The 24,559-nt window shown below is 66.5% G+C and overlaps 2 protein-coding genes across 3 annotated transcripts in view; one reads left to right on the top strand and one right to left on the bottom strand.

Annotated features, from left to right (window-relative positions):
* SLC5A10 (solute carrier family 5 member 10) overlaps nucleotides 1-24,559 on the top strand; it is a gene marked incomplete at its 5' end in the record, with an annotated part of 66,859 nt that overhangs the window by 22,013 nt on the left and 20,287 nt on the right. For both annotated transcript variants that reach the window (XM_084861526.1, XM_084861525.1), the window contains 2 exons: nucleotides 188-393; nucleotides 3,055-3,190. In XM_084861526.1, the coding sequence (XP_084717652.1) occupies nucleotides 188-393; nucleotides 3,055-3,190 (342 nt within the window). The remainder of the gene's footprint in view (nucleotides 1-187; nucleotides 394-3,054; nucleotides 3,191-24,559) is intronic.
* FAM83G (family with sequence similarity 83 member G) lies at nucleotides 392-24,307 on the bottom strand. The gene is made up of 5 exons (XM_084861514.1): nucleotides 23,125-24,307; nucleotides 12,755-12,922; nucleotides 5,297-5,421; nucleotides 3,529-4,771; nucleotides 392-869 (listed from the first exon to the last, which is right to left on the bottom strand). Exons 1-5 carry the CDS (start codon nucleotides 23,635-23,637, stop codon nucleotides 525-527), a joined length of 2,394 nt encoding a protein of 797 aa, XP_084717640.1. The 5' UTR covers nucleotides 23,638-24,307; the 3' UTR covers nucleotides 392-524.

The following is a 24,559-nucleotide window of genomic DNA, read 5'->3' as shown; positions in this document are numbered from 1 at the left end:
TAATGGGATTTAAATACATAGAAAACAGCCGTGGATCCCCTCCGCAGAGCTCGCCCCTGTGCTCTGCCCGGCGCTGGGAGGTGACGTGGGCGGCCAGCTGGACCCACAGGAAGTCCTGTGAGGTGCGGGCAGTGGGGGCTGGGAGCCAGGCCACCAGCCACCAACCTTCCCGTCCCGCCCCGCCCAGCTTTCGACCAGATCGGCGGGTATGAGCAGCTGGCAGCGGCCTACGCCCAGGCCATACCATCCAAGACTGTGGCCAACACCACCTGCCACCTGCCACGTGCGGATGCCATGCACATGTTCCGAGACCCCTCCACGGCGGACCTCCCGTGGACCGGGATGACCTTCGGGCTGACCATCATGGCCACCTGGTACTGGTGCACCGACCAGGTAGGTGTCTCGTCGTCGCCTGCGGCCTTCCTGCCTTCCGGGGTGGGCGCGGGTCCGGCGGCCCACCTGCTGCCCGCGGTGCAGCCCGGGAACCCGCACGGCCGGGGCCACGTGGAGCCGGGCGCGGCCGGCTAGGGGTCCTTGAGGTCCCGAGGGGCCGGCACCCTCTGTCTGGAATCGGACAAGGCCCACTGGCCGCTGCCCGGCCTGGCCTTCAGGTGCTTCGACTGGGACAGTTTGGAGTACGGGATCCCCAAGGGGCTGGGGCGCGCGTTGGTGGCCAGCCGCGGGCCCCCGGGGTCTGGCAGTGTGTGGGACACCAGGCTGCCCTTGGCCGGCCAGCAATGGGAGCCCCCTTTCCGGGCAGAGGCGCCCTCGGCAGCGGGGCAGTAGGGCCGGGGTCCTGGGGTCCTCGGTGGCCGTGGGAAGCCGTCTTTATCCCTGGTCTCCGAGGCAGGGGCTCCGCGGAGGTGGTCCTGTGGGGAGAGGAGAGACAGGTGACATTGAGGTGCGCCCATGCCCGCACGCCCAGCTGGTGGCCTGGCAGTGGGTCTCCTCACTGGGGCCCAGCTCCCAGGCACCCATGGGAATCACTGTCTTCTGTGGCTGTGATTCGGCAAGTGCGGCTCCTCGCTGCCCCCCCCCCCCCCCCCCCCCCCCCCCCGCCCCGTAAGCGCAGGGTCGGCCCTCGGAGCCTGCAGGCAACCTCCCAGCCGCCGCCGCTTCCCGGGCAGCCCGCGGGGAAAGGCGGTGAGAGGCGGCCGGGCCTTGCAGGCAGCCCCGTGGCCGCGCCGCTGCACCGGGCAAGTGGGCCCGGCCTGGGGGGCAGGCGCCAGGCCCCAGTGCCAGCCTAGCTCACCGGGGGCCGATGTGGACCCCCCCTTGTGGGGGAGGTCCCGGAGCCCCACTCCCAGGCTGGACCACTGAGACCCAGAGGGCAGGATCGGCTGCGCCCACAGGGAGGGACTCTGCCCAGCGGGGGCTGCTCAGGGGTCCCCGTCCCCGCAGCAGGTGCGTGTCTGCTGACAGCCCCGCCCGGGCCGGGCCGTGGAGAAGCCCCGGAGGTCAGGCCCGTTTCCCCAGATTCCCCCGTCGCCTCGCCTGAGCGTGGGCCCGGGGAGCACGGCCTTCACGGCGGGTCGTCCGGCTCTCCTGGAGGGCCAAGGGCACCCTGGGGTGAGGGCCGGCTGAAGCCGGCCATGAGGCATGCGGCTGAGCCGGCCAGTGCCCTGCACCCGCACCTCTCATTTCCCCCCCTCGGCACAGGCCTGGCGCTGCGGGCAGGTCTGGGCGACCTCAGCCAGGTTTCTCATGAAGGCCAAGGGCAGGCCTCGAGGTCAGGGCTGACGGGCCCGTCTGGGAGGGCCCCGGGGAGGCTGAGGCGGACGCCACCGGCATTGGTGGCCCGCAGCCGGCCCAGCCTTACCTCCCCTCCTCCTCTGGCCTCCCCGGGCCTGCTCCGCCGTGACCCACACTAGCCAGCACCTGTTGGCTCCGCAGGCACCGGAGGGCTAACCACTCCGTCAATGCCAGTGGCAGCTGTGTGCTGCGACCAGGCACCTCTCCTTCCCGCCTTTGGACTCTGTGCTCTGTCTCCTCGCTCACCCACATCACGGCCACACGCTGTGATTAGAAACAGACAGACAGCACAGGAGGCAGCAGCCCCAGCTCAGCCTCCTCCGCAGGTGGCCGAGCGATGCCATGCGGCCGCTGTGCCAGGCTCGCGCCATCCATCACAGGGCACCAGTGGGCTGGGTCCACAGAGCCTCCTCGCTGTCCAGACAGGGAAACCGAGGCTCACCGTGAGGCAAGGAAGGTCCCCCAGTCACCAGAGGCTGGTGAGGCGGGATGACATCAGCTTGCCCCGCACCCTGTGCTGCCACTCGGCACCCCGGCTTGTGCCTCCAGCCGTGCAGGAAGGAGAGCTGGGCGTCCGGCACACCAGCCCTGCCTGAGGCAGCTGACGGCTCAGAGGGCCCTGCTCCTCCGTGCTTACATGCAGGCAGCAAAGGGAAACCCTTACATGTACAAGTTACAGTGCACGGTGCTGTGAACACACAGAAAGCACTGAAATGTACACTTTGCGGCTGAACTGAAGGTAGACTCATAGCTCGATAAAGCTGTTTTTGAAAAGTGTTTTTTAAAGAAGTAGAATTGTAATGTCCGAGTTGGGAGGAACTCGAAGCCATCCGTTCCCATGAGCCCCCCCCACCCGCCCCCTGCAGACGGAGACGGAGGCTCAGCCAGGATCTGCCCAGGGGCCACTGACGGAGCTTCCCCAAACCCCAGGTCTGAGCCCGACCTCGGCCAGCAACACAAAGCAGTTGCTGCCAGGCTCCTGGCACGGGTGTGAACATGCAGCCGCTCCGTGAGGGCGCAGGAGCTGGGGGAGTCCCCCAGTACCACCCCTCCAGCCCTGCCAATGGTTGTGTGGCGGGCTGGGCAGGATCCACTTTCCCTGCCCAACCAACGGGAGGCGCAGTCCCTGGGTGAGCTCCTTGGACCTTCGGGATGAGCTCTGCTCCTGGGGAGCCGCCAGGCGCCAGCCTGGGCGCTGACTGTCTCCGTGGGTCTGGCCCGAGTGGGACAGCACCCCGCCCCACCCCCGGGCGCAGCAGGAGAAAGCCCGCCCCCGGACCCACTGCCTCCATGTGCCCCCAGGTCATTGTGCAGCGGTCGCTGTCTGCCCGGGACTTGAACCACGCCAAAGCGGGCTCCATCCTGGCCAGCTACCTCAAGATGCTGCCCATGGGCCTGATCATCATGCCGGGCATGATCAGCCGCGCGCTGTTCCCAGGTAGGGCCGGGCTGGGCCGGGGCGGAGGTTACCAGGAGGAGTGGCAGAGGATGACTATGAGCTGCTCCCTGCAGGGGGGGAGGGGGGTGGTCCCGGGGCCACAAAGGGATCCACGCGTGCAAAGGAATGCTCTTTGCCACTGGCTTCCTGTAGCACCTGGTGAAACTCGGCTCATTCAGGCCAGTGCTGCAGAGGCTGCCTTTGGGGCGACTGGGGCCAGGTCTCCAGCTGTCACTGCGTGCAGGTGCTGGGTGCTTCCTGCCGCTCCCCACCCGTCCACCGGGAGCCCCCAGAGCGCCCAGGGAAGGGGCTCCGGGCCCGTGCAGACCCTCACCCACCTGTGCGTTCTTGTCCACGGAGCGGAAGGCCTGCATCCTCCGCAGGGCGCCTGCCTCTTCTCTCTCCCGACCCTGGGCCCACGGACCACACAGGGGCTCCCCAAAGGTCCCGCGGGTCATGTGGGGGTCACTCAGCTGTCGGCGAGGGGGCTGGGCCGACCCGTTGGCTGCTTGCTCCGAGTGGCGCCTCCGGAGAGGGGTCGAGTGCCCCCTCACCTCGAAATACTCATCGGACACGGAGGAGGAGGCCGCCGAGGGCCGGCGGGGGCCGCGGCCGCGGCCGGAGCTGCCCGAGAGGCTGTCCTGGTCGCTGAGGGTCACGTAGTCGTCGTCGTCCTCCTCGTCCTCCTGGTCCAGGCCGTTGGGGATCCCCACACACTCGCCGCCAGGGTCCCCCGGGGCCACAGACAGCTGCCGCCGGGGAGGGGCGGGGCCCGGGGCCGGGGGCCTGGGCAGCCCGCGGTCTGTTCTGTTCTGCAGCGCCTCCTCTTCCGGGCTCCCAGGGGCCCAGCCGGCGCCGCCGCCGTCCCGGGCAAGCACGTCTGCCACCGGGACTGTCCGGGGCTTGGGCACCGGGGGCTGTGGCGCGGGGCCCCCCTCGGGGAGGCCGTTCTTGGCGGGGGGGCCGTCCCGGGGTGTGCCGGGCTCCGGAGCGGGGCTGCCGTCCTGGCTCTGCCGCCACAGCTGGGCGCCCCCCTGGGAGGTGTCCCGGATCTTGATGCGGTTGATCTGGTTGGGCTGGGGGTTCCAGATGTTGGGGTCGATGATGTTGATGTAGCCCAGGATGTCGCTGCCCGGCTCGGGGTCGGGCTCCACCCACGTGGGCAGGTACTCGAACATGTTGGCGCGCTCCAGGTGGAGCAGCCCCGGGTGGACGGGCAGGGGCGGCTCCGGCGGGTCCCCCGGCTGCTTGGCCAGCCCGGGGCCGCGCAGGCCCGCCGGCCTCTTCGCCTCCTGCTTCTCCGAGGCCACCTTGGCGATCTCCTCGGCGCTCTTGGCCTTGACCAGCGCGTACTTGGGGTTGACGAGCTTCTTGGCCACGGTGCCGGCGGGCGCCAGGGGCACCACGGCGGGCAGCAGGACGGGCTCGGGCTCCGGCTCCTTCTCCATGGGGATGCCCTTGAGGCTGACGCCGTGCGAGGTGAGGTACAGCTCCTGGAACTGCCGGTCGAACGTCTCCACCACCTGGCCCGACAGCACCGAGATCACGTTGCGGTCCGTGCGGGCGGCCGACCAGGTGAAGCTGCAACACAGGACGCCGTGGTCACACGGGGCCGCCTCCAGCCCAGCCCCCGCAGGCACCCACAGCCCAAGGGGCCCAGGGTAGGATCGGTAAGTGAGGGGACAGAGGACCTGACCTGGGTCCTCGCGCAAGCCACCGCCACCACGCCCTCTCCCAGCTGCGCTCCTCCGGGGGTCACAGCACCCCAAAGGCCGCTCCTGGGGCCCAGAGCTGGTGGGCCCCACCTGCGTCACTCTGAGTGGCCATGGCAGCACCACCTGCTGTCCCTGCGGTGGGGCTGGCAGAGCGGGGCCACGGTGTCCCATGCCCGCCCCACCCCACATCCAGGCTGGAGGAGTCTCAGACAAAGCCCTCCCTGCCTCTGCAGAGCAGGCTGGTGTGGGGCGTGCCCAGCCCAGCTCACACCTCAGCAGTTTGGGGGCCAATGAACCGAAACAGCCCAGGTGCCCTAAGGCAGGATTAAGGGCAGGGGCCAGCTGGGACCCAGAGCCACCTCTTCCCCAACCCGAGAAAGCCGGAAGTCACCTGTAGGAGCCACAGACGGCCCGGTCTCCATCCACAAACATGAACTTCTGGGCCAGGGCGCCCTTGAACTTGGTGGCCGACCTCGTGAAGAACTCTGTTCCCCCGCTGCTCCGTACCCTGAGATTCTAGGGGGGACAGGAGACAGAATTAGATGACCACAGCGCTGAGCATGCTGAGGGAGGCCCAGCAATCTCTGCCTGGGCTCCAGGGGCTCTGGGGGAGCTTGGGCGGGAAGGCTGAGGCCTGGGGCAGGAGCTGGGGGGAGGAGGAAAGCTGAGGCCTGGGGCAGGAGCTGGGGGGAGGAGGAAAGCTGAGGCCTGGGGCAGGAGCTGGGGGGGGGGAGAGGCTGAGGCCTGGGGCAGGAGCTGGGGTGGGGGGGAGAGGCTGAGGTCTGGGGAAGAGCTGGGGGGGCGGGGAGGGAGGCTGAGGCCTGGGGCAGGAGCTGGAGGGGAAGCTGAGGCCTGGGGCAGGAGCTGGGGTGGGGGGGAGAGGCTGAGGCCTGGGGCAGGAGCTGGGGGGGCGGGGAGGGAGGCTGAGGCCTGGGGAAGAGCTGGGATGAGGTGGAGAGGAGGGTGGGGCACAGCCTGAAGGTGTCGGAGGGCACGCCCGGGCAGGACTCGGCCTGCAGCCCTGTGTGGGGAAGCTGCCCAGGCTCCGGTGGGGGCAGGGTTGAGAGGAGGGTCTGGGCCTTCAGAAAGGTCCCCATGGCAGCGGGGGCTGCACAAGGGGTGGTGGGACCTGGTCTGGCTCTGGCACCCCGGCCGAGCTGTGGCTTCCCAGCCTCTCACATGCCGTCTCTGTCGCCGCTGTGCCCGCTGGCCCACTGGCTCAGGAGCAAGCCAGAGGCCCTGGGAGACCATGGGAGGGGAGGGGAGACCCAGCCAGAGGAGAGGGGTCCCCAGGAGTCACGAGCAGTGCCTCCTGCCCAAGTCCACGGCTGGGCCACTCCTGCCCATCACTGGACTCTGGCCATGAAGGTGCCTCCCCGTGGGGTCTGCGCGGCCTGTGGCCTCTCCCCAGGGGGTCTGTGTGGCCTGTGGCTTCCCCGTGGGGTCTGTGTGGCCTGTGGCCTCTCCCCGTGGGGTCTGTGTGGCCTGTGGCCTCCCCGTGGGGTCTGTGTGGCCTGTGGCCTCTCCCCGTGGGGTCTGTGCGGCCTGTGGCCTCTCCCGTGGGGTCTGTGTGGCCTGTGGCCTCTCCCGTGGGGTCTGTGTGGCCTGTGGCTTCCCCGTGGGGTCTGTGTGGCCTGTGGCTTCCCCGTGGGGTCTGTGTGGCCTGTGGCTTCCCCGTGGGGTCTGTGTGGCCTGTGGCTTCCCCGTGGGGGCTGTGTGGCCTGTGGCCTCTCCCCGTGGGGTCTGCGTGGCCTGTGGCCTCTCCCTGTGGAATCTGTGCGGCCTGTGGCCTCTCCCGTGGGGTCTGTGCAGCCTGTGGCCTCTCCCGTGGGGTCTGTGTGGCCTGTGGCTTCCCCGTGGGGTCTGTGTGGCCTGTGGCCTCCCCGTGGGGTCTGTGCGGCCTGTGGCCTCTCCTCGTGGGGGCTGTGTGGCCTGTGGCCTCTCCCGTGGGGTCTGTGTGGCCTGTGGCCTCTCCCCGTGGGGGCTGTGTGGCCTGTGGCCTCTCCCGTGGGGGCTGTATGGCCTGTGGCCTCTCCCGTGGGGTCTGTGTGGCCTGTGGCCTCTCCCGTGGGGTCTGTGTGGCCTGTGGCCTCTCCCCGTGGGGTCTGTGTGGCCTGTGGCCTCTCCCCGTGGCGTCTGTGGCTCTGCCCACGGCCTCGGGCCTGGGTGTGTGACGGTCTCAGGCTCCTGGGCACTCCGAGGAGGCAGCTCTCTGAGGGCGGCTGTGAAAGCCAGTGGTGGGCCTGGCGGGCCCAGGACGACAGGTTGAGTCTGGCTGAGAAATGGAGTTGAGGGAAGGCTGGGGCCGGACGGAGACCTGGGCTCCTCTGGGCAGGCACCGCCAGGGCGGCGGGTTGGAGACACGGGCCTGGGGCCCCGGAGCATCCTCAGGCGCCTGTGGTCAGGCTGGGAATTTCCTGGTTCACACAAGCCCTAGTGAGTCCAACACCCGCCCAGGCAGGTCTGTGTGGCCGCGAGGCGGGTGCCTCCAGAGGGGCTCCGTGCCAGCTGTGGGTGCCGGGCTGTCACACCTTCTGCGACTCCTGTCGCCCTCACCCATGCACCGGCCTCAGCGTGGTGACTGCCCACCCGTCCTCACGCTCACCAACCCCCGCGAGGTCCCAGCTGCAGACAGAACAGACTGACAAGGACCCGCAGGGCAGGGCAGAAGGAGCTGTGAGGGGCTGCAGGCTGGCATGAGAAGGGCGGGAAGAAGGGCAGGGGCAGGGCAGGGCTGGCATTGCAGACGGGAGCACGGGCTGGTGACACACGAGGACTTAGCTGGCACCCAGCAGAGGCCGCATGGCCTGAACGGAGAGCTGGAGGCAGAGGGCAAGGAGGGGCTGTGGGCAGGGGAGGTGGGCCTGCGTCCGGGCAAGGGCAACAGAGAAGGGATGGGTCTGAGGCTGGAGTTTGCCCTCCGCTCCGCTCCGCCCACGGCCTCGGGGGTGACACCTCTCAGACCCCCCTGCTTGGGCGGAGGGGCAGGTCTCATGGACCCCACCTGGCCAGGGCACGGACAGTTGTCTTATTGTTGGACCCAACCCAGGAGACAGATAAGCCTCTGTGCAGGGCTCCTGTGCCAGCTCCTCTGCCCCAGGCCGCCGGCCGCCAGCCTCAGCCGGAAGCTGGCCGCAGCCCAAGACAATTAGTGCTCGTGACTTTGTACCCAACACAGGGCATGCTCAGGACCAGAAATCGGGAGCAAAGATCCTGGAGACGGTACAGGCCTTGCTTGTCACCTGTGCCCAACCACAGCCAGCTCCCGGCTCCTGTGGGCTCCCGTGGGCTCCGGGCCCAGCTCTGTGCGCCAGGCCTCAGCCCCTCCTCCCAGGAAGGCCTGCCACTGCCTCGATGCCCTCAGGGCCTGCCCCACCCACCCGCCTTGTGCGGAAGGAGGGCTGGCTCAGCACTGCATCTCCGAGCGGCTGGGCTGTGCGAGAGGCACCGGATTTGCTTTGTGACCCAAGCAGGTCCCTGGCCCTCTCTGGGCCTTGGTTCCCTGCCTGCACGCTGGGGACAGGCCTCGAACCTAAGGCCCATCAGCCTGGAGCTCAGTGATGGCGAGGGCCTCTTGGCAGCTGCCACTCCCAGGCCTGCTTCCTGGGCGGGCCCACCCCATGGGGCCTGGCCCACATGAGGTAATGTCTCAGGAGTCAGGGCTTGGGGAGCAGCAGAGGCTCCCACAAAGCCGCATTGTCTCTGAGCCATGGCACCCCTGCCGAGGACACAGCGGCCAGGGGGAGGCCGGGGCCACTTGGAAGAACGGCCACGGGGCTGGCCTGCACGGGCGCCCCACACATGCAAGGTGACAGCCTTGTGATCCCTTTCACCGAGCAGAGGGGCGGGGACAGCCCGGGGACCCTCACGAAGGACCAGAAAGTATCGGGTTCCGGGGAGCCAAGGCTGCCAGCTGTCCGTGACGGCCAGGGTGACCCGCCACAGCGCCCAGCGGGCACCCGCCCTGGACTGAGGAGCCTCCGGCTGGACCGCGGGGATTCCGCCCACGCTCTGAGGGGCCTGCTGGCACCGCCTGGGCCTGAGCAGTGGGGAGGCCATGGAGGCTGTGACCAGGCCTGGCCCGGACAGCGATGCGGCCAGGTGTGCGGAGCAGAGACGAGGGTGTGTCCCATGAGCTGGGGGCCTGGCCAGCATCCACTCTGCTCTTTTTAAAATTATATGTTATTGCCTTTTAGAGAAAGGAAGGGAGAGGCATGGGGAGACAAAAACATCAGCTGCCTCTCCTGGGGACAGAGCCCAAAACCTGGACACGCACCCTGAACGTGACCTCCTGGTTCACGGGCCACGCTCAGCCACTGAGCCAGCCCAGCCGCCTCCGCTCTCTTCTGAAAGGTCTGTTTCTCTCTGAAGTGTGAGGGGGCACACCATGCCCTCCCTGGCTGTCTGACCGGGGGGAAGCCCCTTTGGGCAGTGCCTGGCCAGCTCCTCCCCCTCGCCGTGCTCAGCTCGGCGGCGGGCGCTGGGCAGGGGACTCTGTCGTGGGGCTGTCTGTGCATGGCAGGGCATCGAGCAGCGCCATGCCTCCACACCAGGCGCCAGCGTGCTCCGGCCGTGACCATCAGCGGCGTCCCGGGCACGGCTAGTGTCCCACGCAGGCAAACTCCTCGCCTGAGAAGCACCAAATACATGACGCACCCTGAGCCCATGACAGACCAGGCCAGGGTCTGAGAAGGGAGCGGGAGAGAGGGAGCCGCACCAGTGGACCTGCCTGCACATCCGACCCAGCGCCTCCCACGGCCTCGTGGCTGGGATTTCTCTGTTCATCAGAAACGGTCCAGCCTCTGCCCAGGCGGCTACTGGTTTTTCCGGTCGGACCGCACCCGGCCGCCAGCCTTCGGATCAGCAGCATCTCCCAGCCCACCTGTCCCCGCTCGGAGCCTCGAGGCCAAGTGGCCCCCACTCGCACCCAGTCTCACCCCCAAACATGGTCTGGCCCCGTGGCCAGCCTGGGAGGGGGCGTGCTGCTGTTCTCCTGAAGGCTCATGCCCATGGGCTCCCGGGCACCGTTCCCACTCTCCGCCCGGTGGGCCGTCGGGGCCAGGCCGGAAGGCTGAGAACCTCGTTGGTGGGAGGTGCTAGCGCACGGCCCCCTCCGGCACCGGAAACCAGGGAGCAGCGTTCCCAGAACGTGCTGGTGGGGCCAAAGCTCAGGAGGCGGGCGGCTGGGGGCGCTGCCTGGAGCAGCGCGAGGCTGGCCCGGCCACGATGGCTCCGGGGAGGGAAGCCCCTGGCCTCGGACCGGAGCCGCCGTGTCCTGGGAGCAGCTGTGCCTGTCCCCGAGCGCCCTGCCGACGGCCTCTCCCCCCCACAGCGGCCCTGCCGCGCCCAGGGCCGTGCTCCCGTCAGACGGGGACGCTGACGTGCGGAGGGCCCTCTGTCCAGGCTCAGGGCAGGAGGCAGGGCTGGGGCTCAGGCCCGGTTCCCCTGGACTGGCACCCGAGAGGTCCGCGGTCACAGGACGACCCCCACGTGCCTCCTCACCCTGGGCCTGGGATCTGGGGCAGGTCGAAGCACAGCCGGCGAGGACGGCGGCGGAGGGCGAGCCCAGGATTACTGGCAAAGGATGTGCTCCCCAGACAGGTCCGGGCCCAGCCAGCCCGCGGGCAGGGAGGTGGGCCGTGTGGGCAGGCCCCAGACAAGGCGACACTTGGCCAGGGCTGGGCCCACGGAGCCTCCAGCCGCCCGCCCAGGCTGAGAGGGGGCGGCTCGGAGGCCAAGGTCCCCATTCCTTCCCATGAGGGCACCAGCTCTGAGCTCTGAGCACAGTGCCCTGCAGACCCTGCCACCTTCCCTAGCGCCGGCCGTGGCGAGGGCAGGCAGGCCCAGGACCCAGTGCGAGCTGCCTGCCCTGCGCCCAGCTGTGGCTTCGTTTCCAAGCAGGGTGGGGAGGAAGCCCGTGGTTGCGATGTCCTGTGACTGCCAGTCCTGCACAGCCCCCTCCCCCCCCCCCGGCTCACAGAGCACTTCCCAGCCCTGACTTGATCCTCAAACAACTCTAGGAGGCGTCATCACAGTCGTGAGGGCTGCAGGCTCGGGGAGGGGGAGCCATGTCCCAAGGAGGCCGCTCTGGAAGGGCAGCTCCCGTCAGGGACGGGGGCACCAGGGGTCTGTGCTCCCTCCTGTCCAGACTGCGTTCTCACTACTAGCTTTTAGGTTCAGCCCATCTTGCAGGAATACAGGCCTCAGTTTCCCCATCTGTCCCGTGGGAGTCTGGTATAGACGGCCTCGAGGCCCCTCTGGCTCATGCACTCCAGGTCCCACAGCCTGTGGGGCTGCAGCGGATCCTAAGGCCCCCGCTGCACCAGGGCGCGAAGGACGGGGCAGGGGTGGGACTGTCCTCAGCCCAGCCCCCTGGCTCCCACACCTGGGAGCTCAGGCACTTCACCCGCTCCGAGGAGACCAGAGTGGGGCTTCCCTGCTGAGAAGTGCGGGCACTGGGTGGGCGAGGCCCTGGAGCAGCCAGCCCAGGCCTGGTGCCTGCTCCGCACGGACAGGGCTCCGCCTCGTCCTCCCCTGGGAGTGCAGGCTGGGGCGGCGGCTGTGGAGGGCACACACTGGCGCAGGAGGGGGGTCCGGCACGGGGGCCTGTCGGGGGAGGGGCTGGGCAGCGAGCCCTGAGGGTCTCTGATCCGCCGGCCACAGGGCCAGGGCCTCCACAGCGCCTCTCAGAGACGCCTCCCCGCGCCCTGGACTCTCCAGCGTGAGCTGTCTGCCCCGGACCCAACCCTCGTGCTAATTACACGGCGGGCATGTGGCGAGTGAGCGCGGGGCTTGGGGTCACCCCACTAAAGAGCCACATGAAAACGGCTCAGCAGCCAGAGCCTCACGCTGGGGGAGCCACAGCCACTTGAAAGGCCCCGTGGGGTCGGGGCATACTTGACAGATGCCGACAAATTACAGGCACAGGTGCCGCCCTTGGCTGCCCAGCTTGGCGTCTCCCCTTCTCCTGGGGTTTGTTCAGATAGCAGGCCTGAAGCCCAGGTCTCCTGACCTGGCGAGGCTGCTCTCAGCCAAGGGTTCTGGTGCTCCCCGCTCCCCACTTCCGCCCTCTAACTTTCTAGCTATCAGTGACACCCAGGCAAGTGCCTCCATTTCCTCATCTGTAAAGTGGGGCCCACTGGGCGATCTGTACTCTGGGGAGTGTGCTGCACACAGTGGTGCCAAGTGGTGTCAGGGTGAAGGGAGGGCACCCCACCCCAAGCAGATGGTCAAATGCCAGGTGTCCGGGTGGAAGAGCCAGCCGCACCGGCCCCCGGCGCTCCATCGGGCCAGTGCGGTCCTGGGCCGGAGCGGAGGTATGTGCTCACGGACACAGCGAGCAGCGCTGAGCACCCAGGCCGCCCCCTCCCTCTCCTCTGCCCCTGGCGTCCGCACTAAGCCCTTTCCACGCGCTCTCCTTCCTCCAGTCCACTCTAACCCGCAGCTACCCCGGAGCCTCCCCCGACCTCGGCCCAGGAGCCTCCTGTGGGCGCCAGATCCAACACCTGTGGGCGGACGTTCCAGACAGGCCTGGGCTTACACTCAGGAAGCCTTCTGGGCGGGCTCTCCAGAGGAGGCGCGAGCTGCCGGGGCCCGGGTCTGAGCACGCGCCACCGGGGGCGTGCAAGCACACAGGTCACCAGCGTGGCACGGGCCACTAAGAAAGACCTCAAACTTGTGTGGCTCTGGCACCTGGCCAGCGGCCCTTCGTCAGGGTCTGCCGTATCTGACTGTGGCGGCAGAGGCCGGGCCACCCGCGGGAGCTCGGGTCCTGAACGCCAGGCCGCACGGAGAGCAGGCGCACAGCGTTTGCGTGGGACGCGCCGGCCGCCGTGGCCAGCCAGCTCACCTTGAGGTGGCCCAGGTGCATGTGGGCGCGCTCGCACATGTGCAGGAAGTACTTGACGTTGCTCTCGTCCAGGATGATGTACACGGCCACCTTCCTCTTGAAGCCGGCGTCCAGCAGGTCCTTGAAGATGTCGACGTCGGTGAACATGTCCATGACCACGGCTACCACCTGGGGAGGGAGAGGGCGTCAGGCAGGACGACAGTGGGGACGGGGCCTTGCAAGACAAACCACCCTCCCTGCCTGCCAGCTCTCCGGTGCCATCCAGCTCTGCCCCCCGCTCCTCAGGACTGGGCCTGGGCCGTGACGAGCTGGCCCCGAAATTCTAGGCTCTATCCCGATCGGTGGCACAGACTGGACTCCGAGACCGCAGGGAGGGGAGGAGTCCAGCATGCCTGCTGCCTCCCTAACACAAGACCCTGAGCTCAGTAACCGGGTGGGGGTGGGGGTAGGGTGGGGATGGGGTAGGGGTGGGGGTAGGGAGGGAATGGGATGGGGGTGGGGGTAGGGGTGAGGGTGGGGGTAGGGTGGGGATGGGGTGGGGGTGGGGGTAGAGGTGTGTGCTGCACATGGAGCGGAGGGGTCAGCTCCCTGAGGCCCTGAGTCAGAAAGGAGCTGCGTCCTGAGGCCTCTCCTTGCGGTTGTCAGGGCTCCTGAGCCTGTTTCAGTCCGATCCGGGGTTGCAGGTAACACCACTGCCCTCCACCTGCCACCCCAGGTGCTGAGACGAACCCCAGGCGTCAACAGCCAGGAGGCAGGGCAACAGCTGGCACAGGCTCACTGAGGTCACCCCGCGGCCCGGGGGGTGAGGTTTGGCAGGTACCCTCGCCGCCCACACCAGCACAGGGCTCTTCCTGTCCTCTGACGCCCTCTGCCCACACACCTGACCTCCATCTTCCTGGACCTGGCTCAGGGCAGAGCCCCAGAGGTCAAGGTGCACCTTCCCCATCCCCAGCCTAGCCATAGTCCAACGTGGTCAGTGACACGCCCAAGGCCTGAGGGGAGAGGCGCAGGGAAAGGACAGAGTGTTGTGGACAAGCCTGGTGGCTACCAGGCTGTGGGCTCGGTGGTGGGCAGAGCCGGCCTCTGTCTCTCACCCCCCTCCCCTGCCTCACTGGGCAGCAAGGGGAGCTCAGGAGACAGGGCACCCGCTGGCCGCGCCGCCGACCTCGGGGTGAGCCCTCGGGAGGAGCCTTCCCAGAGAGGCAGGTCACGGAGCGCAGAATGGGTCTCGCCGGCCGGCCAGGGAGCCTCGCCGGCTGTGGACACAGGGGACAGGGTGGCCGCCGGGGCCGCTGGCCGTGAGTCTGCACCCTCCAGGGGGCAAACCAGGGGCCCCGCAGGCTGTAAACTCCCCTGGGACTCGGGCCCCTGCCCTCCTCAGACACGACCCCTGAGCTGTTCATCGGCCTGCAAAGGGCCAGCTCCCGCATCGGCACCTCGGGGGTAGCGGGCACAGTCAGCTGAGGCCCGGCCACTGTCCTTGTGGAGACATCGCTGTCTGAGTCCAGAGCGGTCCTGTCACGTATGGCCGGGACCAGCCGAGTCCGGCCGGGACCAGCCGGAGAGAGCAGGGAGGCAGACATTGGCACCAGACAGGGAAGCACCTCTGACGGAATTAGGCAGGGGTCCGGAGAGGGAGGGAATTCCACGCCCGGCAGGTGTTCAGGCAAAGGCAGAGGTGACCTGGTGAGCGGGTGCTGAGCACGAGGTCAGGCCGAGTGGACTCACACCGCCTGGGTGTCACCTTCCGGGGTGATGAGACCCTGAGATGGCTGGGGTGGCACAGACCCCTCCTCGCCCAGGACCCCTCAGCCCAAGCCGCTCCGGCAGGCAGACAGGCTCCCGTGCCACCCAGGGAGGTGCAGCCTGGGAGGTGCACCCACCGGGCTGGCCAGGCTCGGTTCCAGGCCCTGCCCGCTGGCAGATGGGGGCCTGCCCTGTGGCAGGGCTGCTCCGCGTTCGCCCTTCCCCCATCACCCTCTGGCAGGCAGAGGCCTGACCCAGGGCCGTCTGCTGCAGGGCTGGTCCCACCACGGGCCCTCATGGCGTCCGTATGCTTATGCGTATGCGTATGTTCTGAAACCATTAACTTTACTAACCCCTGTTTGGGTGGTAGTGATAAAACCACTTGTGATGTATGCCAATACTTTCCCCATTCCTTGAATGAATGCAAGAATATTCCGTGACCGGCGAGCACCAACTCTCCAGGAGGGCTGGTCACAGGCGCCCACTGAAGCTGGGGAGAGAAGGGGGCCCCGCCGCTCACTCAGTCAGTCCCTGGGCTCTCACATGGGAAAGCTGGAGCAAGAGGCTCAGCTAGCACCCAGGGCCTCCCACCCCCCAGCCCTTCTGCCCGAGGGAGCACAGCTACTTTCAGGCCTGGGCCAAGGCAGCCACTACCTGTTCAGCGCTCACAGCCTCAGGGCACGGGCCGCAGCAAACCCATCTTACAGATGAGGAAACTGAGGCACAAAGGGGTTCATCCCTTGCCTGGTTCTCTATCTGGGAGGCCCAGACTGCCTGCGACAGTGAGCTCATCGAGGGCAGAGCCCCGGGCTGGGCCGCGTGGGGCGTGGACCAGGGCCCTTGGGGAGCTATTGTCAGCTGAGAATGGGAGCTCAGGGCTTGGGTTGCAGGAATGAGGGTGGCGAGGGACAAGCCCAGCCCCTCCCGAGCCCTGTCTGCCATCCACCAGCGGGTGTTGGCCTGGCTCTCGGTCCCTCCAGCTCCCACACCAAGGCTTGAGCACAAAGCTGACGGCCCTGCCTCGAGGGGAACGCCTCGGCTCCTGTAACCCCAGCCCCAGCCCCATGAGGCCCTGGGCGAGGCCAGGCCAAAGCAGCCAAGACAGAGGGGAGGCTGGAGGCCGCTGCCTGAGGTCTGTTGAGACCGCACAGTGAGGGGCAGGTGGCCTGGGCCCAGCTCTGAGGCTCGCCTGTGAATGGCTGGAGCTTCGGGCTGGGCCCTGGTATGGCACTGGGTGCGCAGTGTCCCTCTCTGGTCTTAGTCTCCTCATCTATAAGATGGGGAAGGTTGATGTGCCACCCAAGGCCACCCCTACAGGGCACTCCCCACTCCCTGTGCCCTTCCTGGGCGGCAGCATGGGTTCTAGACAGTCCTTCTGGGAAGATGCGTGACCTCAGGCCGGTGCCTTGGCTCCTGCAGAAGGTGAGGACACGGCCACCCCGTGGCGTCTGGAGGTGAAGTGAATGCTGCCTGTGCACAGCCTCTTCCTGCATCCTCCTGTCAGAGCAGCCTGAGACCATTCCTCCAGACCCCGGCCCTTCCTGGGACAGGCGGGAAGCATCCCCTGCAGTTCACACGGACCAGGGACTGTTCGCATCCCCTCGCAGTCTGCAGGGCAGTCCCCAGAGCTGCCTAAGGAGTGGGCATATGAGCCCAGAGACTTTTTCTGTCAAGGCCGGATAGTAAATATTTCAGCCCCTACAAGTCACATGACCTTTGACATAGCCGCTCAGCTCCGCGGGTGCACAGGAAGCAGCCGAGGACGCACAGAGCAAACGTGTGTCTGTGCTCCCTTATTTACAAAATCAGGCAGTAGGCCAGGCTTGATCCAGCTCCTAGCCCGGACCGCACAGCTCAGCAGCCAGCCTCAAAAGCATCAAATTGTTTCCAAGCAACTTCACTGCAGCCCCAGAACAAAGCTCCAAGATACTGAAAGGAAAAAAGTCAAACTTCAGCCCTCCACAGCATAAAATTGCTATCCAACAAGAAATTACCAGACACACAATTAAACAGGAAAACAATGACCTTTGTGAGAAAAAGAATCTATCTAAACTACCCCAGAATGGATACAGATGTTAGAACTGGCAGCTACGGACATGGAAACACTGATAACTGTATTCCATATGTTAAAAAGTTACTTACAGACAGGGAAGGTAGTTTAAAAACACAAAACTGAACCTCAAGAGGTGAAACACTTCAATATTTAAGATGAGAAATACATGGTATGGGATTAATAGCAGATTAGACATTATAGAGAAAAGACAGTGAACTTGAAGACATGTCCATAAAATTGTCCAAAACAACACACAGAGAAGGAGATGGAAAACGGGGTCAGGGCTTCAGTGATCTGTGGGCGTAAAGTCACAGAGGTGCCCAGGCAGAGGGCGGGGGTGAGACAGAAAGACATTGAAAAATAATGGCCCTAACTCCCCATTGATGAGAACTACACATTCATGAGTTTAGGAAGTTCAATGAATTCCAAGCAGAAGAGACATAAAGAAAACGACACCAAGGCATAACACAGCCACATACGTACAGTCAGCAACAAGGAGACAATCTCACAAACAGCCGAGGGGCAAGGCCGATACACAACGTGGAACAAGGAGAGCAGGTTTCTCCTCAGAACTGACGCAAGCCAGAGGACACCGGAGCAACACCTCCACGGTCCTAATCGGGAAACTCTAGCCTAGATTCCCTGCCGGCAAAAATAGCTTCCAAAGCAAAGGTGAGGTGAGGACCTTCTCAGACCTGCAGACAGAGCTGAGGCTCCCAGCAGACAGGCGCTTCCCACAGATGGAGGGCCACTCCCACGGGATCTGCTGCTGTCCTGCCGGCGCCTCCAGCAGGGGGCTGGGGCAGACCCGGTGCGTGACCTGCTCTCCTCCCCTGGTGCCTGCAGGATAAATGAGACGCTGTCTGAGGCCAAGAAGGTTCTCCAAGCACTGAGGTGCTTCCTGGAAGCCCCTGGCCCCCTGTGGGCAGTGCCCCCATGCCTGGTGCTCTCCAAACCAGTCTGCATACCCTCTGGCTCGAAAGACCTGGCACGGAGTTCAGTCCCACGTCCCCGAAGGCAGGGAGCACGTCTGTGATGGCAGTGAATGCTGAGCCGGCCAGGCCCCTGACACTGGTACCCACCGGGACCAGAGGGGCAGGGAGTCACTGTCGGCTCTCAGCGGGGTCCTGGGTGGATTCCAGTTGTGACTCCACCCACTGCCTCCCAGAGCCACCTGGGTCCTAAAATAAACCCTGACCTTGAGCACCGCCCAGAGGGCATCACCCCTCCACCGTGTACCAGCTCTGCACCTTCCCCGTTGCTGGAAGGTTAAGACGGAGTCTCACGAGGAACGATTACAGAAGGCTCGGCCTCCTGGGCCGAAGCAGGATGAGGTCAAGAAGCGCATGCTGGTCCGGCCCAGAGCCCTGACTAGGAGGCCTGCCCCGAGGCTCCAGCCTTCCCCAGACACACCAGCTCCTCGCCAGGCTCAGGGCTGCGCCAGCAGCGCCGGGAAAGGCCACCGGTGACCAGGCTGTACAGGGGACGGGACAGGAGGACAGGCTGCTCCCGCTTCCACCAGCCTCAGGGCCCACAGTCCTCCAGGCTCCCTGCCCAACAGACCACCACCGTTGGCAATGACTGGCATAGACGGAGGATTTTCAAACTGGAAAATCTCAGGATCATAAATTCAAAAGCCTTTAGAAGCTCAGCTTCTCCCGAGTCCCAGTGCGCATCCCGAGCCCCCAGAAGACGGGCCTAGAAGACTTGTCCAGGCCGCCGGCGAGCCACGCCCTCTGCTGCGTCCCCCCCCATCGCTGCTTGAATTCTGGCAGGATGGAGAGCTTCCCACTTCCCAGCCCTTCTCCCAGAGAGGGGGCTCTCAGGAGAGGGGCGAGGGGAAAGGCGGGAGGGGATGCCAGCTCCCTGCAGATACCCCAAGTGCTCTAACCCTCTTCCATCAAGCCCCACCGCTCCCAGCAGGCGCCGCCTCGCCATGCACTGAAGGGGCAGGAGTGGGTCGGGCGGAGGGGCGTCTGGGGCACGGCTCACAGTAGCGCTGGGCTCGCGCTGGGGAGCCTTTCCTGTGTTTACCTGGGAAGATGCCTGATCCTGGGGCCACTGGGACCCCACAAAGGAGGTTGGCACAGCCCTCCCAGGCCAGGCCTGCTGGCTGTGCCCTGCACTCGCATCCTGTGGGCACTCACCACTGTTACTGCCTCAAGACAAGTGCCCAGTTCCCATTGTACGAGGGAACAGGAGGCCCAAGGTCATGTAGCCAGGCCGCGCTGAGTTGGGCAGGTGAGCCAGGGATTCAGAGGACCAGCCCCTCCGCTGGCCCAGGGCGGAGCCTCGGTGTCAGGGTGAGCCTGTCAAACCAGGGAGAGTGGGGCTCTGTGGAGCCCAGAGCAGGTGGCCATGCCAAGGAGCTGGCGCGACCTGCGGCAGGCCCTGGCCTGCTGGGAGCCTCCAGATCCTCATCTGTACACGACTGTGACGACAGGCCGCCTCCCAGAGTCGAGGGAGGGCAGCTGCAGGTCTGAGGCTGCCTGCAGGTCTGAGGCTGCCTGCCGCAAGAGCAGATGTGCACCGAGGGCCGCCCTCCCTCCTGGCAGAGCCCTCCTGGCTCTCCCCAAACTCTCAAGATGCAAGGCCGCTGGAATTATGTTACCAGAGGCTCCCCGCCTGCAGGTGAGGGCCCTGGGCCCTGGGCTGGGAATTGCCAGGAGGCAGCTCCCTGGACCTGCTGGGCCTCCTGGGGCCTAGGTCAGGGACAGGGAGAGCTTGCCCTCTGGTCCGCAGGGATCCGTCGTGGCTTTGGCTCCCGGTCACCCTGTCCTCGCCAGCCCCTCTCGGAGAGCTTGTGTGGGAGCCTGTGGGACAGGGAGACTGAGGCAGTACTTTTCCGGTCCTGTGTGCTGGGAGCTGCGAGGCTGCACTGCTCCCGGGAAGGGTCCAAGCCTGTGACCTGGGCTCTGCACCCAGCCCGTGTCAGCTCTGTGACCTCTGACAAGGTACAGAGGTCAGGCCTCAGTTTCCTCATCGGCATCCCTAGTTTATGGAGTTGCTGGGAGGATTATAGCACTGGCATACACCTGGTGTCTAATAAACGCCTCGTTAAAGTGCTTTCATTCTCCTGGAAGTAACCATCAGTCAGAACCAGTGAGTGGCGGCGGGCCGGAGAGGAAGACGTGGGCTTGGCCAGGCACCACTCGACCTGGCTCCTGCCCCCTCCTGCTGGGTGGCATCGGCAGAAACATAACTTCTCTGGGTCTGTTCCCGAGCCCTGCCTGGCTGGTGTGAAATCGCATGTAGGCTGCCCTGGCCGCTCGTTCCCCTCAGTTTCTCAGGTGTGTATGACTCACCCGCCCCTGGGGCCTCCCCCAGGAGGTCAGGCTGGTGCAGGGGCCTAGGGGCTCCGGCCCCATGTGGCGGGGGGAGGGAGTAGCACACCACCCGCCTGCCAGTCCAGCCTCTCCCTTCTCTGAGGCTGTCGCGGGCCCCTGGCATGCAGCTGAACCCCAGAGCAGTTTCCCCGGGGAGGGGGCGGCAGGCAGACGACCTCTCACCTCAGAAAGCTGGAGCCCAGTGGGGCCGGGAGGTGTTGGAGAGCAAGCGCTCAGAACCACAGACACAGCCAGCGGCCCTCTGAGGCCAAGACCACATCCCCGCCCAGCCTGGCCCGGGCTCCCCAGGAGTGTGGAACCACAGGGCAGCAGGTGTCTGTGCTGAAGGGACGCTAGCAGTCTTCAAGGACTAACCCATTTTACAGATGGGATGGCTGGGGCTGAGAGAGAAGCTTGGGCTTGTGCCCGGGCCCAGCAGGACACAGCGGTGGAGGCACAGCAGGGACCGGAACCCAGCACTCGGCTTCGTACACTGTGCCTGTTAGTTCTAGTCTTTGGGAAAGGGGGCCTGGGGTAGCCCGGCAGGAACAGGCTCCCAGCTGCCCACGGCCTGCCTGTCATGCTGACGACAGCTCAGGCGGAGGAGGTGGCCGCTGGGTTTCCCTGACTCAGTGCCAGCAGCCCCAGCCCAGTGCCTGTGGGAAGGGGCCCAGTGTTCCCACCATGCGGCTGGACAGTGGGATCCGCACTCCTGGCCTGGGAGGGGGTGTTCTTGCCGTGGTAGCCGGGGTGAGCGGATTCGGTGCGAGGGGAAAAGAGTGACTCATGGGCAGAGAGACGGGCAGGTAGGGCTCGGTCAGCATTTGTCAGCATCCGTCAGTGCCACGGCCCAGCCCTGGGAGCTGGGAAGCAGCCAGAGCAGGGGCAGGGGATGGGAGGCTCGCTGAGCACCTGCCCTGCCCTGCCAGCGCCAGGCAGGATGGGCAGGGGACCGGTCCTCAAGTCTGAGCACAACACGGGCCTGGTCCCCACACTCCACCCGAGAACTAGCTAGGTGACCCTGGAGGGACCAAGCAGCCAGGCCTCAGTTTCTACATCTGGAAAATGGGGCAGGTCCACTTCCCGAGATCATGAAGTGCCTGATGCTCGATAAGCAGCAGCTGCTGTTGTTACAGATGGCTTGTACACATCACACCGGCCTCGGGGCCGGGATAGACGTGACCGGGAAGCAGGTGGGCCGGACAGCAGCTTGGTGCTGTGGGCGCGAACCAGCCCGGTCTTCTCTCTCTGAAGGGCAAGGGGCGTGGCCTCTGCTGCCTCAGATCCCCCCTGCTGGGCTGGCGAGGCTCCCTGCTGCGCGAGAGGGCCTGGCTCAGCCTGAGCCGTTCGTTCTCAGGGGGTGAAAGCAGGGCGATGCCTGCCTGGCCGAGGCTGCAGGACAGCACGACTGTGGGGCCAACAGGTCAGGGTTTCAACTCGAGATGGACTTGTTGCTGGTTATGTCACCTGAGACAGGTGGCCCCATCACCTTGTAGGGCTTTTGTGGGGAGCAAGTAAAATTATGGGAGGACCCCCGGGACGAAATGGAGTGGCTGGGTCTCAGCCCTGGCCACAGAGACGTGGGGAGGCCACCCTGAGTGCCCAGCCTAGCCCCGGGCGCCCCTATCTGGCCCCATCGCTGAGCCAGGCCGCCTGTCTTTCTGTCTGGGGGAGATTAGACGCTGGCTGTTCCCAGGCCAAGCTGGGATCCGGTGTCTGCCTCCTTCCTCCTCCCGCGGGGAGGAGGGATAAAGGAGGGAGAACTCTGACAGAGCAGGTTGTTTTCTTGGCCTCAGTTCCCCCATTTTATAAAGGGGGTGGAGATAGGTAATAGGTCCAATAGGCCCTCCAGGGAACTGGGTTTCATGACCTCAAGTCAGCAGCATCTCCTGTTCCCACAGCAGGTGGGGGCAGGTCATCTGGGCTGGAAACTATGAAAGCCCCTTTCTCCTCCCCCTTCTCCTCTTCCTCATGCCCAGCACCCAATTCTACCCTCACAACAGCCAGAGACGCGGCTTTTATCCTCGCCACCTCCATTTACAGACCAGAGACCCAAAGCCCCAGGCTGCCGACAGGCTGAGAGCCGGCCTGGCACAGGCCATCGGCCCCACCAGCCCCTCCGGAGACAGACCTCCGCTTCTGGAAGCCTAAGCTGCGGCTCCTCAACTCCTGACCCACTTCTGGTGTTTTGAGGAAGACTCCTCAGGCCTGTCTGGCCCCCACGGCTGAGGTTCAGGTCCCGTGCCATTGGCTGCCCCTCTGGGCCTGGCACAGCGAAGGGGTGAGGTTCCACTAGGAATGCCTGCCTGCGACCCCATCGCTCCCTGCTCTCTCAGGATCTTCTCGCACAGCCAGCACCGCAGGCTTTATCAGCCGTCAGGATGGGCTCTGAGACCGTGCAAAAGGCACCTCCACTGGCAGGGAGGAGCATCCGTTCAAGGTCATGGCTGTCCGGCTATGGCCTGGCTGTCCCTTCCAGAATACCTGTCAGTGTGTCACCTGAGTGTGGCTCCCCACTGCGCAGCGTGGCAGAGGTCTGCCAGGGGAGGTCCAGACAATGAGGTCCCTTCCAGGCGAGAAACTCAACCTGGGGGACCACCCTCAGCGAAACTCACTGTTCCCACCCCGAAGACCACGCCGTCCGGCCTCTCACATCCTCGGCGGGAGGTGCTGCCGTTCAAGGCTCACGAAGAAGCTCGGAGAGGTGGAGCGACCGGCTCTGCGGCCCAGCACACCCCGGAAACAGGCACATTTGAACTCAGACCTCCAGGCAGCCTCAGACAGGCTCAGGCAACTTCTCCGTCTCCATGGCGACCCCCCCCCCCCCCCCCCCCCCCACACACACACACACACGACAAAAGCAACATCAGAGAGCTCCTGGTGCGTGAGAGCTGCACCTCAGGGCGGAGTCGGGCAGTCCCCAGGGACATGAGAGAACTCACGTCCTCCCCCCCCCCCCCCTACGGCAGCACCTTCTTCTGGGGAACCCGCTCACCCGGCCTCTGGAAGTCAGAAACACCCCCAAAACGCACGAAGGCCGTGACACGCACAGCACTGCTGCGCCTTGCAGGAGCACACGGCGCCTGTCCCTCTGCTCAGACCCGAAGCCCCACGGAGCCGGGCGGCCAGAGCAGCCAGGGCCATGCCTCTCCCCTCCCGGCTGTTCGCGCCAGGCACCCAGGGCCAGGCCTCTCCCCTCCCGGCGGAGTGTCGCCGTGGGGGTGCGGTCTCCGCCGGCCGCTCACCTTCTGGGCCTGGCTGATCATCTTGCGCACCACCTCTTTGATGTGGGCCTGGCCGTCCAGCGGCGGCTGCATGTACACGCTGGCCCGCGTCACGCCGCGGTAGGCGATGGTGTCGGGCCAGCCCAGGTCCAGCTGCGGGATGGAGCGGTCGGACTTCTGGGGCCAGTACTCCAGGGAGGGCGGCGGCTCCGCCTCGGTGCGGGCGCCCTCCGCCCCGCTGGCCTCCTCAGGGTCCCGCCCGCCGCGGTCCTCGGGCCCCCAGCCCTCCCGCGGGTCCAGCGAGCCCGGGTCGTACACCTCGATGGTGTCCAGGATGCGGCGCAGCTCCAGCTCCGAGAGGAAGTCGCGGATGTTCTCCCGGCTCAGCACCTCATAGAAGGCGTCGGGGCCGCGCGCCACCAGCGCCTCCAGCGCCAGGCGCTGCTCCTCGCTGTAGAAGAACTCGGGCTTGGACTCGCTGGAGCGCCAGTTGACGTGGCTGTTGTCCAGGCACTGCACCTGGGAGAAGGCCATGGCGCCGCCGGGGGGCGGCGGGTCCTGGGCGCGGGCGGCGGGGCCTCAGCGCGCGGCGCGGGCGGCGGGGTCCGCGGCCTCGGGGCGCCTCCTCTGCCCAGAGGCGCCTGCGGGGGGGGGGGGGGGGGGGGGGGGGAGGCGCGGGCCCGGCGGGCGGAGGGCGGGGCCGGGGCTCAGGTCCCAGGTCGGGAGCCGCCCGAAGTCCAGGCTACGTCTGGGGGGACTTCCCAAAAGTTTCCGGGGGGCAGGAGGTTGGAGTCCGACGGGCACCGCTGGGTTCGGAGCCGCACGCCCGGGGCTTCCGGGAAGGACGGGTCTTCAAATCCCCGGCGCGGGGCGGGCAACCCGAGCGGCCTGCCTGGAGGAGGCCCGGGCCGCGCGGCGTCCGCTCGGGAGGAAGGGCCGGGGTGCGGGTCCGGGGTCGGGGGTGCGGGGTCCGGGGTGCGGGTCCGGGGTGCGGAGTCCGGGGTGCGGGTCCGGGGTGCGGGGTCCGGTGTGCGGGTCCGGGGTCTGGGGTCCGGGGTCCGGGGTGCGGGGTGCGGGTTTGCGGGTGCGGCGGACCGCGCTCACCGAGAGAATCGGGCGGGTGCGTAGAGCTGCCGGCGAGGTAGCCGCGAGGGCGGGCGGAGCGGTGCGCACCGGCGGCGGCCGGTGACTAAGTGCCACTCGCCCGCCCCGCCACCTGAGGTCACGTGCGCCTGGGGGCGGGGCCGGAAGCTGTTCACACGCGGGCAGCACGGACCGCCCCCTCCACGCCCCCAGGCGCAGCTCCCGACCTGGGAAAAGCCCAGGGATCAAGTCCAAGAGTCCCTGGCCTGGAGCATTGCATGCGGCCCAGAGAGGGCCAGTGCTCTTCCTGGGGTCACACAGCAAGTGTGGGTAACCCTGCTGGTAGCCCTGGTCCAGCCCGCCGTGTGCTGCT

Source organism: Pipistrellus hanaki (assembly GCF_964339955.1).
Source record: "Pipistrellus hanaki genome assembly, chromosome: 16".
Taxonomy (NCBI): domain Eukaryota; kingdom Metazoa; phylum Chordata; class Mammalia; order Chiroptera; family Vespertilionidae; genus Pipistrellus; species Pipistrellus hanaki.
This window is presented reverse-complemented; position numbering and strand designations above follow the sequence as displayed.

Excerpts from the sequence above, each read along its gene's own strand:
- FAM83G (XM_084861514.1), bottom strand. The coding sequence starts at position 23,637 with ATGGCCTTCTCCCAGGTGCAGTGCCTGGACAACAGCCACGTCAACTGG. Across the intron at positions 5,422-12,754 it reads TGCACCTGGGCCACCTCAAG|AATCTCAGGGTACGGAGCAG; the intron begins GTGAGCTGGCTG and ends TGTCCCCCCTAG. Across the intron at positions 4,772-5,296 it reads GCCGTCTGTGGCTCCTACAG|CTTCACCTGGTCGGCCGCCC; the intron begins GTGACTTCCGGC and ends CCTGTGTTGCAG.